The sequence below is a fragment of the Cornus florida genome, unplaced genomic scaffold (assembly GCF_030987335.1).
Source record: "Cornus florida cultivar Cherokee Brave unplaced genomic scaffold, ASM3098733v1 CherokeeBrave_3.0.0_Hap2_Chr11, whole genome shotgun sequence".
In the NCBI taxonomy this organism is placed as follows: domain Eukaryota; kingdom Viridiplantae; phylum Streptophyta; class Magnoliopsida; order Cornales; family Cornaceae; genus Cornus; species Cornus florida.
The window spans coordinates 36,012,190-36,027,296 of NW_026775581.1; the positions used below are offsets into that span (position 1 = coordinate 36,012,190).

Here is a 15,107-nt window from a genome sequence, read left to right on the forward strand (position 1 = left end):
ACCAAAGGTTCCATAGAGGAACAAGATACACTAAGAGGAAGTATCATGTTCTACATGATATTGTCCGGCAAGAAAATGTACTTGTGGCTAGAACATTGCATTGGAACACAACTTTGTTGATCTATTAACAAAGGTGTTATTGATTAATAATTTTGATCGTAATCTAGATAACATTGGAGTTAGATGCAATTTGAATTGGCTATGAAGGCAAGTGGGAGCTGTTGGGATTTATATGCCCTAGCATAGCAAATTCTTAGTTGGATTAAAGTGACATAAGTTCCTGACGTTTCTGAAATATTTATGTTTTATACAATTGGTGAATTCAATGTATTATGTTTTGATTCATTATAGAATTGATAGTGTCCACTTGATTATAAAAGATATTTATATATGTATGTGATGGCGATCAATATATAAGTATAAATAGTAATCATAAATGGTTCATAGTCGTTAATTATGGATGGACTCATAATTAATTAAGACTTAAACTGGATCCGCGTTAGATTGAGATATATTGCAAGAGCCGTCGTATGCAATTGCTCCCTATCACTGTCATGGCATTTGACTCTTAAGTATGAGAAAAGTATAAACTCTTTTATTAATTAATAATTACTTTGATTTGTTCGGCGGATTCTTCGGGATCCTTAGATCGACACTTTGGGTAGTTATGTAATTAATAGTTAGAGGGTTATATTTTCAATATTTTTATCATTGCTACTTATATTTATTTTGTATTGATTGTGGTTGATCACAAAGTAAATTCGAAGGCCTTCGTGTGTTTTTAGACAAAATGATTTATTATATATTTATTTATTTAAATTATTATTTTTGTTAAACAAATGTTTTATTGTGATCGAGCCAGAAATAATCAATGGTACCAAAATAAATATATTAATTAAGTAGTCAGATTAATGGCTTTATTTATCCGATAAATAATTATGCATAGAGGGGTCAAATTGCAATATTGACTTAGAGGTTATTTTTTATTTAATTGGAGTTCAATTAATTTCTTTTAGTGGAGTAGAAATTAATTTATAAATTGATTGAATTGGGTCCATGGACCGGGCCAATTATTAATTCATTGTAGCCAATAAAATAATAAGCCCAAAGGATTCTCACTCATAGCCCAACTTGATATTGGAATCATATTAGATTTGAGACATGTGAATTAGAGATTGAGAAGGATTAGTTGTTTCCTTTTCTTTATTTTTATGTTGCCTATAAATATACATGGTCTATGTATATTTTAGGGGTGATTTTTAGTAAAAGAAAAAAAGGAATATATTTTCTCTTTCTAGAAAATTAGAGTTTATGTTCTCATCTAATGGAGGCTCCCACAAGCCTAGTTTTCCAAGGTCATTCATGGAGGCTTATGAGTGATTCCTAAAGGCAAATCAATTACCAAGAAGATAGAGATCCAAGAAGAAGGCATCTTGCTAAGGGATCTACAATAAGTGAGAACATTCACTTTATAGGAAAGATTTAAAGGTTTACTCAGACCTTTGATGTAAGCATTCAATCTAGTTTTATTGAATGAGACATCATATTTTATTTTTGCATAAAACTTGTCTCTATGTGATGAATCAAGATCTATGAATCAAAATCCCTCAAAAAGTTTTTAAAACTAGCACGTTTCGCAACAGTGGTATCAGAGCATGGTTTGATTCATTACTAGAGATCGTGTTTTTATCAAAATCATCATCATGGATCCAAATTATATATATATATATTGATGTATGATTTAATATATTGATACATGATGATGTATGTATAATTGTGAATGGATGATGATGTGTGTTTGGGCCATGGATGAAGCTTATAGGTTTTCGAATGTAATTTTATCTTTGGATGAATGTAATTAAGGCTTTGATTTAGCCATTTGAAAGTTCAATGATGTAATTTAATTTTTTCCATTGTATTTCAAATTGTAAATATTTTTAAAGCCATGTAATCTTTATCAAAGGATGCTATGAAGATTACATGTGTATTTTAAGTGTGATTTTAAGAACAAGAAAAAGGAATACACTTTCTCTCTCTAGATTTTAGGGTTTGTTTTCTCTTCTAAAAGGAGGCTACCACAACCCTAGATTCTGAGGTCATTCATCAAGGCATATTGGTGATTCCTAAAGGGAAGATAACAATCAAGAAGAAGGAGAAAATATCTTACTAAAGGGATTTATAATAAGTGAGAATATTCACTTTAGAGGAAAGATTAAAAGGTTTACTCAGACCTTTGATGTAAGTATTTAATCTGTTTTATTGAATCATACATCATCTTTTATTTGTTTTTGCATAAAACTTGTCTCTATGTGATGAATCAAGATCCATGATTGCAAATCACTCAAAAGTTATAAAAACTTGCACGTTTCTCAACAGTGGTATCAGAACATATAGTTTGATTCATTACTAGAGATCATGTGTTTATAAAAATCATATTCATGGATCCAAATTATATATACATATATAAAATTATTGATGTATGTTGATGTATGATTTATTAGGTTGATATATATTAATACATCATGATGTATGTATAATTGTTGAATGGATGATGATATGTGTTTGGGCCATGGATGAAGCTTATAGGTATATAGAATGTAATTTTATCTTTAGATGAATATAATTAAGGCTTTGTTTTAGCCGTTTGAAAATTTAATGATGTAATTTAATTTTTTCCATTGTATTTCAAATTGTAAGTATTTATTAAAGCCATGTAATATTCATCAAAGGATGCTATGAAGCTTCAAGAGGGTCTGAAAGGGTTAAATTATGCTTCAGTAATTTTCTGGAATTTTTCCTAATTTTTAGGAATTTTTCTGGAATTTTTTTAGGCTTAATTTAATTTTCTGAGAATTTTCTGGAATTTTTTCGGCGTTTTTCCTGTGGCCGGAGCTTCACCGGCGGCGAGAAGGGGAGTCGGAGGAAGCACGGATCAGATGTGGCGCAGGTTGAGTGAGCCTGGCGCGTGAGGAACAAACACGCGCCAGGAGGTTGCAGGTTGATCAATGCACGCACCAACCAAGGGTGATTTGTCCTCTACGCACGTGAAGGCACGTGAAGGCGCGTGCCAGCGCATGGGAGCGCGTCCCACGTGCCCCATGCGCGTGCCAGCGCGTGGTGGTGCGTGGGGGAGCGTGCCTTGCCTTACAGCCTGTCCCAGGCGCGTGCGAGCGCGTGTGGGGTCCTCCAGGCGCGTTCCAAGCGGCGTTTTGCTTCTCCTAGCACGTACAAGCTTCCTATGAGTGTTTACAAACTGTTGAAGGACGCCCGTACAGCAAGAATAGTATTTAAATGTTAAAAGCTGAATCCATTGGCCATTTAAATTGTTTCTGTCTGTGGTTTGATTATTATTTATGTGATGCATGGAATAATTTAATACTGATAATAATTGTTCATGCATTGGATCCATGATTTTTTATCTAAATGCCTTGATTTATATTAATTAAATTATGAAGATAAATTGGATTAGATTGCTAATTAATTTGAAGGCGTTCATTGGGAAACGTAAAATTATTTTTGTAAATTATTTTTTGCCTCAAATAAAATATTAGTGAATCATTTAAAATTCATATATTTTCTAAATTTAATTGGATTAAAATCAAGGCATTTTGCATGCATTAAATCATGAATTTAAAACCCCAGTTTTATATTATTAAAAATTGAGTAGGAGCGGGGATTTTTATGCATTACCCCATGGCCTTCGTAATTATAACCATTGTGATTAGATCTTTAAAAATAAGGCCCTACGCATGATTTAAAAAGTCTAAGCTATTAATGGCAATATATTTAATATTTTATTTTTCGTTGGAGCAATAATTACGTTATACACTCAATCTAAAATCAATAGTATTAGCTCCCCAACGGAGTGGTCTATACTAGGTGATTTTAGAAAGGCTAAATCTAATCGGGAATTATTTCATATATAGATAAGGCATTGTCTAAAGAGATATGGAAATAATGAGTTGTTATCGTCAATAAGCAATAATGAATTCCGCCAACCGGATAAGTTATTGGCATATTGATCGTCCGATTTTTCATGCAATGTGGTTAAGGGACCCACAATTAATTAATTATTTTATTCTTGCATGATTATTTTTATTCACTTTATTTATTGTATAAATGCTTTTATTTTCAGATTTATCATGACTAGTCCATTCAGTCTACTTGCAAACATACTAAAAGAAAATCGATTAACTGGACCTAATTATATCAATTGGAAAAGTCAACTAGATATTGTACTCACATATGAGGGGTTGAATTATTAATCTAATTAATTAAATATTACTATATTTCAAAACACTTCCAATTTCTCTCAAATTCACCTATGTTGAAGAGCATGCCAAGGCCTAATATAATATGCTAACACATATTCATTTCAAGCTAGTTAAGGCCACATGATTTAATATTTTATTCAAGATAAATATTAAATAAAATCTTCGTTACTTGTCTAAATGATCTAGATTTAATATATGTCAATCAACATATCAAGGGGTAATATTCTATCATGCCACATGTTTAAACAAAGCTATAGACAACCGGATAAATTAAATCCTTCACAAGAAAAATAAATAATAAAATCTCTAGATTTTATATCCAAGCATGTAATCAAGTTGTATAAGCATCACAATCATGTAATATAGCTAGAAAATAAATTATAACACCTCCTACCTCAATTTGAGATGAAAATCCCAAATCCCCACCGGAAGAAAAGTGTTCTGAATCCGCCGAAACCGAAGGGTTTTGTCGGGGACAACACGATCTACATGAATCCGAAGGAAGCCCCATGAAAATCACAACTTGACTTCAAACCCAAACTCAAGAAATGGTCAAAAATGAATTATAACAAGGGGGAATGGTAGAACACGTCGAGAGGAACAAAAAATGTGAAGGCCGAAGACTTTTTACTTAGGAAAAGTAAATCAAAGGAGGAGAGAGAAGGTGGCAGCTCCATGGACATCCATGGCTACTTTAAGTCGTGCAAGGGGAGTGGGGAAGATGAAAAATGAAATATCTCATTCCCCTTTTATAGAAATCTCAAAAGGTGCCCCGAAAGGACCCCGCCAGGTCCGGAAAAGTGAAATTTAAGCAAACATGCTCAAACGGCAAAACTATGTGAAAGAAAAAGATTCAAAACAATAAAATATGAATAACGGAAGAAATGACGTCGAAAACTGAGTCCCGAGCAGAGACTTATGTCCCGAACAAGTTCGGCGACAACCGGGTCCAAAAACTCTAAAACTGAAGAAAAATGACTAGAAGGAAATCCTAAGAGTCCATGACTCAACGAAATGTAAAACTGAATCCCGTACGAGGATCAAGGCTCCAGACGAGGCATTTTGCAATAACTTTTGTTAATTGCACAATGGCCCCTACAGAAAGGGTTAACGGCGAAACTGCCCCAGAATGAAAATATATTCTTAGATACCCCTGAAATAAAATATCTTCAAAAGAAATTTATGAAAAATACCCCAAGAAAAGAAAAAGATTTCAAAGAATTGTGCATCCATGCCCCTTTGGACACTGGGAGCAACCAGAGTACTTTCTTGCAAAAGTAAAGATACGTATTTCGAGAAAACCACTGAAGATGAAGACTTGTGAAGTCAAAAACTAACTTCGAGCACAAAAAGTGAGGTTGTACCAAAAATTGGCAAACGGGGAAAAGACAAAATAGGGAAAAGGACAAAAGTGAATAGTGTCCCGAAAAGTGAAAATGCGAAAATGACTCGGTCCTCAAAGGAAGTTGTCAATCCACACGAAAGAGTCTCAGAATTCAATTCTGACCACTCGAGATGACACTAAACAACGAGAAACAGATCTCAAAAAAGAGAATTAAACGGAAAAATTTTATCTGTAAAATTTCAAGAAAAAGGAAAGGAAGGTCAATGACCGGGTCATTACAAGAATTTAGTCCCAAATGAGTTGAGGATTGCAAAACCAATAACCTTTTTCGGCGGCATAAAGCGTATTCAGAAAAACACCCTTGCGCTCGGAATGTTTAGCAATGGGAAAAACATTTTTGGCAAGGACAACATCCAAGAGCCAAAGTCGACATGGAATGTAGGACTTGTTGGTGCTAGTGGTGCGTTTTAGAGTGAAATTGCCCTAACAAATGTCCCTCACAATATTGGGAAGGTCAATGGTATCTGGGAAAATGCCTTAAATAGGCTTGTCGTCCTCGTCCAAAGGGGACTGCATAAGGCATTTCCAAGCTTTGGCAATGTCATTGATGGTGAATGCATAAGGCACTCCATCAATGGTGGTCTTGATTAAGGTTGGCTCGGTGCAAGAATAGGTCATATTGGTATAAAATTCCCAAACCAAGCGTGGGCAAAATTCAGAAGTGCAAGGTTTAAACAATGCACTAAGGCCGCGATCTTTCAATTCCTTAACTGCCCATATTATCTCTAAGTGTTCCTTAAACTTGTCTTTCATGAAAAAATTGGCTTCAAATTCAATTGGCCAATCCGACCAATCTGGATGAGGAGCATCTTGAGAAGGCTCCTTGGAAGAGCGAGCGCACTTGGAAGATGTTTTGGGAGCCATTTGGATGAAGGGAATTAGTTCAGGACTTTGGTTGAGCACCTGGTGGGCAGTCCTGAAAATCAAAGAGTAAAATAATGGGGGTAATGGTCAAAACCCGAAAATTTTCAACTTGCAAATGGCACACTATAAGCCCCAAACATACTCTACCTCCAACATGAAATCAAGCCCCATTCTGCTTTGAAAATATATGAAATGAAATAAGGAAGAAGTTTGAAGGAAGCTTACCCCAATGGAGAGTGCAAACCTTGTCTTACTTGATGCCAAGGAGGGAATGGTGATGGAGGAAGATAGGATGGACATTGAGAGGAAGAATGAGAAAGGGAAGAAAATAAGAGAATGAGGGAAGTTAGGGTTAGAGGAGAAGAAGAGACGTAGTGAGTGAGGGAGAAGAGAATTAGAAAGAAAGAAGGCTTTTTGAAATTCAAACTTAGGCTGGGGATATGTACTGGGCCTTAGCATCCGGATGCAGGATTTTGCATCTGGACACGAGGTGTCAATGGGCTGCGCTGGGGCATGCCACGTGCGCAGCTAACAAGGCTGTTAGTGCTTCGTGTCTGGACGCAGTATCTTACATTGGGACGCGAAAATGGCCAGGGACTGTTTTTTCATTTTGGTAGAATGGAGGTCCGGCTGAGCTCAAAAAATTCCCTAATTAGAAACTTAAGCTCCATAAGGCCCTAAACACCCAAAATGATCATCAGAATGGCGTTTGGAACTTTTGCGTGAAAGCCCTATTTGTATGGTCCGAAATTAATGGTCTTTATTGCATTTTCAGGCTAAGCACCTCAAAATAAGAAAAACACAAAAACACATATAAGGTATACAACATCAATACAAAAATGGACTAAGATGCAATTTAGTGCACTTGAATATGAAATATTTGGCACTTATCAGTGTACGTTCACTTTGGCACACAACACCTTATTTTATGAATTGAGCATCCTTTGGACTCATTTTCCATTTCTTTGGCAAAATCTGATTTAAAGGCATTTTGGGGCTTTTGCTTGAAAAATAAATTCCAGACTTGACATGATCACATAGAAAATGTGATTTGAGAGGGGGTTTCTTCTTTGTGTTTTTCCAAACAATGTCGTCTCGGTCTTGAAAACCATATGTCAAAACTGATTTTCTGGTACAAGTACTTTTTCGAGAAAAAGTCTGATCTAAGGGATATTTTGGGGTTTTCACATCAAAAATTATTTTAAGTGGAGTTTTTTTTTCGTGTTTTTTTCCAAAAAATGTCGTTTGGTGCCCCAAAACGGCACACTATTTTAGCATTTTTTTGCCCAGCATTATTCACTGCTGTCAAAATCCTATTCACGGTCGCGACAATATCAAAACTTTGTTTCAACTTTTCTATTCTGTCCAGACTACAAATCAAGTGATTCTTAAGCCTATGTTCGTTAATTTTTCACTATCTATCCAATGGTGTGCTCGGTAGCACCCATAACTTTTGGAAATTACTATTTTGCTCCTAGGGCTAAACTTGTCCATTTTTAAAACTTTGTTTCCGCATTTTTGTTTTCTTTTAAGTTCCGTGGTTTCATGGGAAGCTATGTTTGTGTCTTAGAGATGACGTATATCTCTTGAGACCTTGTTTTCATGTGAAATGACCATTTTACCCTTGGGGGCATACTTGGTCTATTTTCACCGTTTTACTTCTGCATTCATTTTCTTTTTGTTTCGTGGCTTCATGGGAAGCTATGTTTATGTCTTAGGGATACCGAATATCCCCATAGACTTTGTTTTCTATTTTCACTTCCGTATTCTGGATCCATTATCGGATCATCCTTCGGGTCATCACTGGTCACACTGGATTGAAAAATTTAAGGCCGTCACACTGATAACGGCTTATAATATATATATATATATATATATATATATATATATATATATATATAGAGTAATTTGAAGAGACAATAGAAGAAATATAGAAGGAGCAAAAGGTATATTATTAATATATTTTTTCAAGTCCATCATCAAGACCAACATTAAGTAGTATATATAGGTTTTATGACATGATGTAACCTAGTGCCCCAACTGTAGCCCCAACCGCAGCCCCAACCGCAACCCCAGCCCCAACCGCAAACCCAACCGGAACGCCAACCGCAGCCCCAACCGCAGCCCCAAATGCAATATCCAATAAAGTGTAATCATTTGGAGGAGTGGGCTTGGGATCCTTCAAAAAAGAATGAGAAGTACAATGCATCATAATGCCAAATTAGTATCTTACAGGCATATATCATTAAAGGATCATGTATGGAGGGCATCTCCAATGCAAAATGCTATATTTTCATACTAGCTAAATCTATATTTTGAGATGAGGTATAGTGTCAAAATGCTATATTTTTGTAGTTATGCTCCAATAGATGTAGTTATGCTCCAATGGAGCATTTCATTCAAAATCTTATTTTTTAACATAACCATTCCAAGTTTTGAGATCCCATTGAAGTGTCTTATTTTTATTTTAGCAAATTTTGACAATCTCAAAATATGAGAGGTCTTTTGAGAGCCTCCTGTTAGAGTGTCTTATTTTCATCCAGCTACTATATTTTGAGTTTGAGAGGCCATTTGAGAGCTGCTATATTAGGCAACACTTTTGACAATCTCAAAATATGAGAAATCTCTTCAGAGGCCATTGGAGTGTCTTATTTTCATCTACTTATTATATTTTGAGTTTGAAAGGCCATTTGAGAGGCCATTAGAGATGTTCATTCACCAATATTGACCATTGAAAGGATAAGAATATGGAAATAAAAACAATACATGCTGAAAATATAAATTGGTGTATCAACACAATATTGACCTTTGGAGGAGTGGCCTCGCGATCCTCCTGAAAAGAATGAGAAATACAATACATCAGAATGCCAGATTAGTGCCTTACCGGCATATATCATTAAAGGATCATGTATGGAGGGCATCTCCAATGCAAAATGCTATATTTTTATACTAGCTAAATCTATATTTTGAGAGGTATAGTGTCAAAATGCTATATTTTTGTAATTATGCTCCAATAGAGCATTTCATTCAAAATGTTATTTTTTGACACCACAACCATTCCATGTTTTGAGAGCCCATTGGAGTGCCTTATGTTCATTTTAGCAACTTTTGACAATCTCAAAATATGAGAGGTCTTTTGAGAGCCCCCATTAGAGTGCTTTATTTTCATTCACCTGTAATATTTTGAGTTTGAGAGGCCATTTGAGGGCTACTATATTTGGCAACACTTTTGACAATCTCAAAATATGAGAAGTTTTTTGAGAGGCTGGAATGTCTTATTTTCATCTACTTATTATATTTTGAGTTTGAGAGGCCATTGGAGAGGTTCATTCACCAACATTAACCATTGAAAGGATAAGAATATGGAAACAAAAACAAAACATGCTGAAAATATAAATTGGTGTATCAACACAAGAAGAATAAATATGAACAGAAAGTGTATATAATCAAGCTTCTGATTCAAATTTTGTACATGGGATCTCAAACTATTTGAGTCTCATACCTTCACACGTGCAACCTTGAGTCTCAAGACTGCTATTCTTTCTTCTTCTTCTTTTTCTTTCTTTCTTTTTTTTTTTTCTTTTTTTTTTTCCAGTAAATCCTTCAGGTCTACTATTCCTTTTAACAAACTTCAATATTCTTCGGAAGAAGTCACTTTTTTTACCAAGACAATGCAGTTTTTAGTATAGTAAATCTAACATGTAATATTGCTTCAAAGTTTATAAGGATTTGATTCAATTATTTAAGAAAATTAATTATAATGAATGATCTCTTTAATCCTCATTTATTCATTGATGAGCATAATTTTAATTCCAAATAAACAAAGAGACCACTTTCTTTCAAATTCTATGAATGACACCACATTTATGGAATAAATTGCAAGACAAGAACTTATAAAAGAGAAACAAATTTATGAAAGAGCACAATGTATAATTATATACCAGTTCAAAAATTGCTCGATCGACAGTAGGATCAGTTTCTGCCCTAAACTGCCTCCACAGAGACTTGCACTGCATTGGCGTAATCAGAGTATTTTTTGGAGGGACCTAGATAAAAGTTCTTCCTTCATGAGGAATCAGTTCAAAAAATTACATATAATACAAAATTACCAGCATTATATACTTATAACTACCTTCTTCCACGTGCTTGAAGCAAGAGGATCTGCAGAAGCTCCAATGCTCCTATCTTGGGTAGAAGGAACAGCCACTGTTCCATCGGATTCCTCATCCAATTGTATCTCATCAGATTCCTCATCCAATTGTATTGCAGCCAAAACAGATAAAAGCTTCAGAGACTGCAACATAATGATAAAATACACCATTTAGGAACTCCCAAATTATGCACATACAAGTAATACTAACTCCCATCATGATAGATCTTTGCAGATTACCGCAGAGCGTGCGACCTTCGCTTTTGTTATAATGTCTTCCTTCTTAGTCGGCTTTGAGTCAAAGTGGAAATCAGTTGAGAACCTGGAGATGTTCCGAAGCTATAAGCACCAAAATGACAAAAAGACCAATTATAAAACATTCCACCATTAAATTGGCTACCTATACTTCATGCGGATCAGAACTTTCCGTGCTTCCTCTCTTGCCTTTTTCTCCACCATACTTCTAGCGGAGTCCCTCAAATTTTGCAACAATCTGTCAATTGTTGCTTGCTTTAATTCAAAACTGGCGGTAGCAGTTAAAAAACCTGATGTGGCAGCCTCAGTCTCGCGTTTTAGAAGCTTTCTTATTGATGCCCAGGTGTCTTTTCCTCCAGCTTCGAAGAGGGATTCTACAGGTTCAGTCAGAGCTTCGGTAAGTTGTTTCTGCAAGTTAAAAAGATTCCAATTGAGTTACATACAAAATGAACTAAGATTCCTTTTTCGGAAAAAAAAAAAAAAAAAAAAAAAAAAAAAAAAAAAAAATGATCTAAAAACAAAGAAGAAAAAAAGAAAGAAAAAGGAAGCCCTATTAGAACACCAATGAGATGCACCACAACCATGAAATTACCTCGAAGTTGGCTACTATTTCTGACAACTTCGCACTACGAACAGATAACGCATGTGCCTCAATATCATGATAAAGTTTTCCCCCCACTTTTGAAGCATCCCAATTAGCTTGTCGTATGGCAGCATCTGAAATTGGGGGAGAAATTGACCATCAATTAAGTTAAGGCACAAGTCTATAATTAAATGTTAACTAACCTACTACAATTTAAAAATCAAACAAAAAAAAAAATTTGAAAATATAAATATAAAGGGGTTCTTGTTTCATTTTATTAACATAACTATCAATTTTGGAAATTATTATACTTTTAAATTAATTCCAAAAGATTGCTAAAATAAATAATAATAATAATAATAATAATAATAATAATAAAAGAAACAAAATGAAACATGATTACCAAAAATCATCCATTCTCAAATAGTTAAAACAGTAAAATCCGTATAATTTAATTCTACTATCTTCAATGCATATATTTACTCAAGTATTGCATTACCAAAAAATGTAAATTATACTCCTGAAACCATAGTTAGTAAAAATACAGTGAAATATGTGTCTGTAAACATATGGATTTTATTTGCCTTTCTTATTTAAAAAATTGTCATTAAAAAACAAAAATGAAAAAAAACAAATTGTTTGTGTTGGAAATTGTATCTCAAATTCCTATTCTAATTAGGATTCTATTTTAGAGTTGTCTTCTATTAGGTAATTTCTTATTTGGCAAGTTTTGGCCTATAAGAAATTATAATCCTTGTGGAACAAAGAATTATATTTGTAACTCTATAAATAGGTACATATGTTGTGGGTTGAGACTTATGAGATTAAGAGAGATGTAATCTCGTGAGGGAGTTGATGGGTTGAGGTAGTTTATGAGTTGATAAAGTAGGAAAAACACCGATAACACTAATAGCGAGGGATTAGGCTCATGGAGTGGTACATGGAAAAAAGGTATGTATATGGTGTTGTTACTCTATTGTTGTAATATATCTATGAATCATAGTGGAATCTCTTCTTATTCATGGACGTAGTCTGATTTTGGCTGAACCATGTATATCTTGTGTTTGTGTGTGATTGCTTTGATACCAATTTGTTGGGGGCAGCGGAAGCGCATGAATAACAAAGATTTGTTATAGCAAACGCAATGAACCAAAGTAAAATCAAGAATCACGGCAGAAAAGTAAACATACCACGCAAAGAACACAAAGATTTGTACATGGTTTGGTAACAGCCTACGCCCACAGTCGGGATCCGGAGAAAGTTTTCACTATGTGTAAAATTGGAGATTACAAGATTTCAGCCCCTCACTCTCTTTCAGTATAGATTCCAGAGTCTCTCTCCCTCCATCTCTTTCAAAACCTCATTACTCAAGCACAACAAAATCGTACTGTGTGTTTTCTCCATAATCTCATCTTTGTCCTTGATCTTATCTAGCAATGCATCTTTCACCTTCAACATTTTGGATAACCCTTGTTGAACCAACAAAGCCTGCATCCTAACCCACTACAGGTTGAAATCTTTTTGGCCATTAAACTTCTTGATTTCTATAAACTTGGATAACTTCCCTGCTTCGAACGAAAGCTCTAATACTAGTTTATTTCATGCGCTTCTACTGCCCCAACAAATTGGTATTAGGGCTTTGCAAAGAAAGCTAATAAAGTAATCACACACAAACACAAGATATACATGGTTGAGCCAAAATCTGCCTACGTCCATGGATGAGAAAAGATTCCACTATGATTCGTAGATATATTACAATAATAGAGTAACAACACCATATATATGCCTTTTTACCATGTACCACTCCACGAGCCTAATCCTTCGCTAGTAATGTCACCTGTGTTTTTCCTACTTTTTCAACTCAAAAACTACCTTTACCCATCAACTCCCTCATGAGACTATATCTCTCTCAATCTCATAAGTCTCAACACACAACATATGTTCCCATTTATAGAGTTACAAACATAATTCCTTGTTAGACAAGGATTATAATTCCTTAGAGGCCAAAACTTACTAAATAAGAAATTACCTAATAGAATACAACTCTAAAATATAATCTTAATTAGAATAGGAATTTGAGACATAATTTCCAATAATCTCCACCTTGGCTAAAATTCCATCTAACTACTCCTTTCGCTACATCAATATACCCCTAAGGGCCTCAGTAACTACAAGTACCAATCAAGTCCAGACAATGTCTGAACTTTAGTGTAGGAATGACCTTAGTCATCATATTTGCCAGATTCTATGCTGTCCCAATCTTCCTCACTGCAATGGCACCCTGTGCAACCACATCTCTGATGAAGTGAAACCTAACATCAATGTGCTTGGTCCTCTTATAGAATATCTAATTTTTAATCAAATGTATAGCACTCTGGTTGTCGTAAAACATAGTCAAATCGTCCTGTTGCAAGCCCAAATCACCAACCAAGCCTCTCAGTCATATAGTTTCCTTCACTACCCTGTAGCTGCCATATACTCAGCCTCAGTAATAAACAATGCAACTACGGGCTGCAAAGTCACTTTCCAACTAATCACACTCCTATAAAGAATGAAGACATACCCTGTCAAGGACTTCCTCTTATCAAGATCTCCAGCATAATCCGAATCAACATATCCAACAACACTCCCACACGTGTCACTACCTCTGTCATAGACTAACCCAACATTTGCATTGCCTCGCAAGTATTGTAATATCCACTTCATGGCCTGTCAATGGACTTTCCTAGGTTTATCCATGTATTTGCTTATTACACTAACTGCATCTAAAATGTCTAGTCTAGTGTACACCATAGCATACATAAGGCTACCAACTGCACTAGCATAAGGAACACGAGACATGCGCTTTACCTCCTCCTAGGTCTTTGGTGACAATCATGCTGAAAGTCTAAAATGGGCAGCCAATGGAGTATTCATAGGTTTTTATACCTGTATACCGAAGTGTTCCAGCACCTTCCCTATGTATTTCTTTCATGACAAATATAATCTGCCCGCTTCTCTGTCCCTATGAATTTCCATTCCCAATATCCTCTTTGCAGCACCAAGATCCTTCATCTCAAATTCACAAATAAGCTGAGCCTTCAACATGTTGATTTCAGACATGTTCTTGCAAGCCATCGACATATCATCAACATACAGCAACAAGTACAAATACGAACCATCTGAGAGCTTCATGTGATACACACAACTGTCAAACTTACTCCTACACTAGCGATTCCTAACCATAAAGGTGTCAAATCGCTTGTACCTCTGTCTAGGAGACTGCTTTAGCCTATACAAGGACTTCTTCAGTAAGCAAACATGATCTTCCTTTTTCTTGAAGACCCATTTATAACCCACAATTTTCTGGCCCTTAAGCTTCTTAACTATCTCCCAGGGTCGTATCCAGCAGATATGATGACTAAGGTCATTCTTACACTCAAGTTCAGACATTGTCTACACTTGATTGGTACTTGCAGTTGCTGAGGCCCTTAGGGGCATGTGGAGGTGGTGAAAGGAGTAGCTGGATGGAATTTTAGCCAAGGTGGAGATTGTTGAAAATTGAATCTCAAATTCCTATTCTAATTAGGATTCTAT

The 15,107-nt window shown here is 35.2% G+C and overlaps 1 protein-coding gene across 1 annotated transcript in view; it reads right to left on the minus strand.

The window, feature by feature from the left end:
- Positions 1-6,156: 6,156 nt before the first annotated feature.
- The window catches only part of LOC132280954 (protein ROOT HAIR DEFECTIVE 3 homolog 2-like), a 51,450-nt gene continuing 42,499 nt past the window's right edge, over positions 6,157-15,107 (minus strand). Inside the window, exons 15-22 of the mRNA XM_059782701.1 lie at positions 11,541-11,665; positions 11,094-11,356; positions 10,934-11,015; positions 10,676-10,837; positions 10,485-10,589; positions 9,350-9,376; positions 8,562-8,722; positions 6,157-6,595 (exon numbers count right to left, since the gene is read on the minus strand). Coding sequence (XP_059638684.1) covers positions 6,157-6,595; positions 8,562-8,722; positions 9,350-9,376; positions 10,485-10,589; positions 10,676-10,837; positions 10,934-11,015; positions 11,094-11,356; positions 11,541-11,665 — 1,364 coding nt within the window. The remainder of the gene's footprint in view (positions 6,596-8,561; positions 8,723-9,349; positions 9,377-10,484; positions 10,590-10,675; positions 10,838-10,933; positions 11,016-11,093; positions 11,357-11,540; positions 11,666-15,107) is intronic.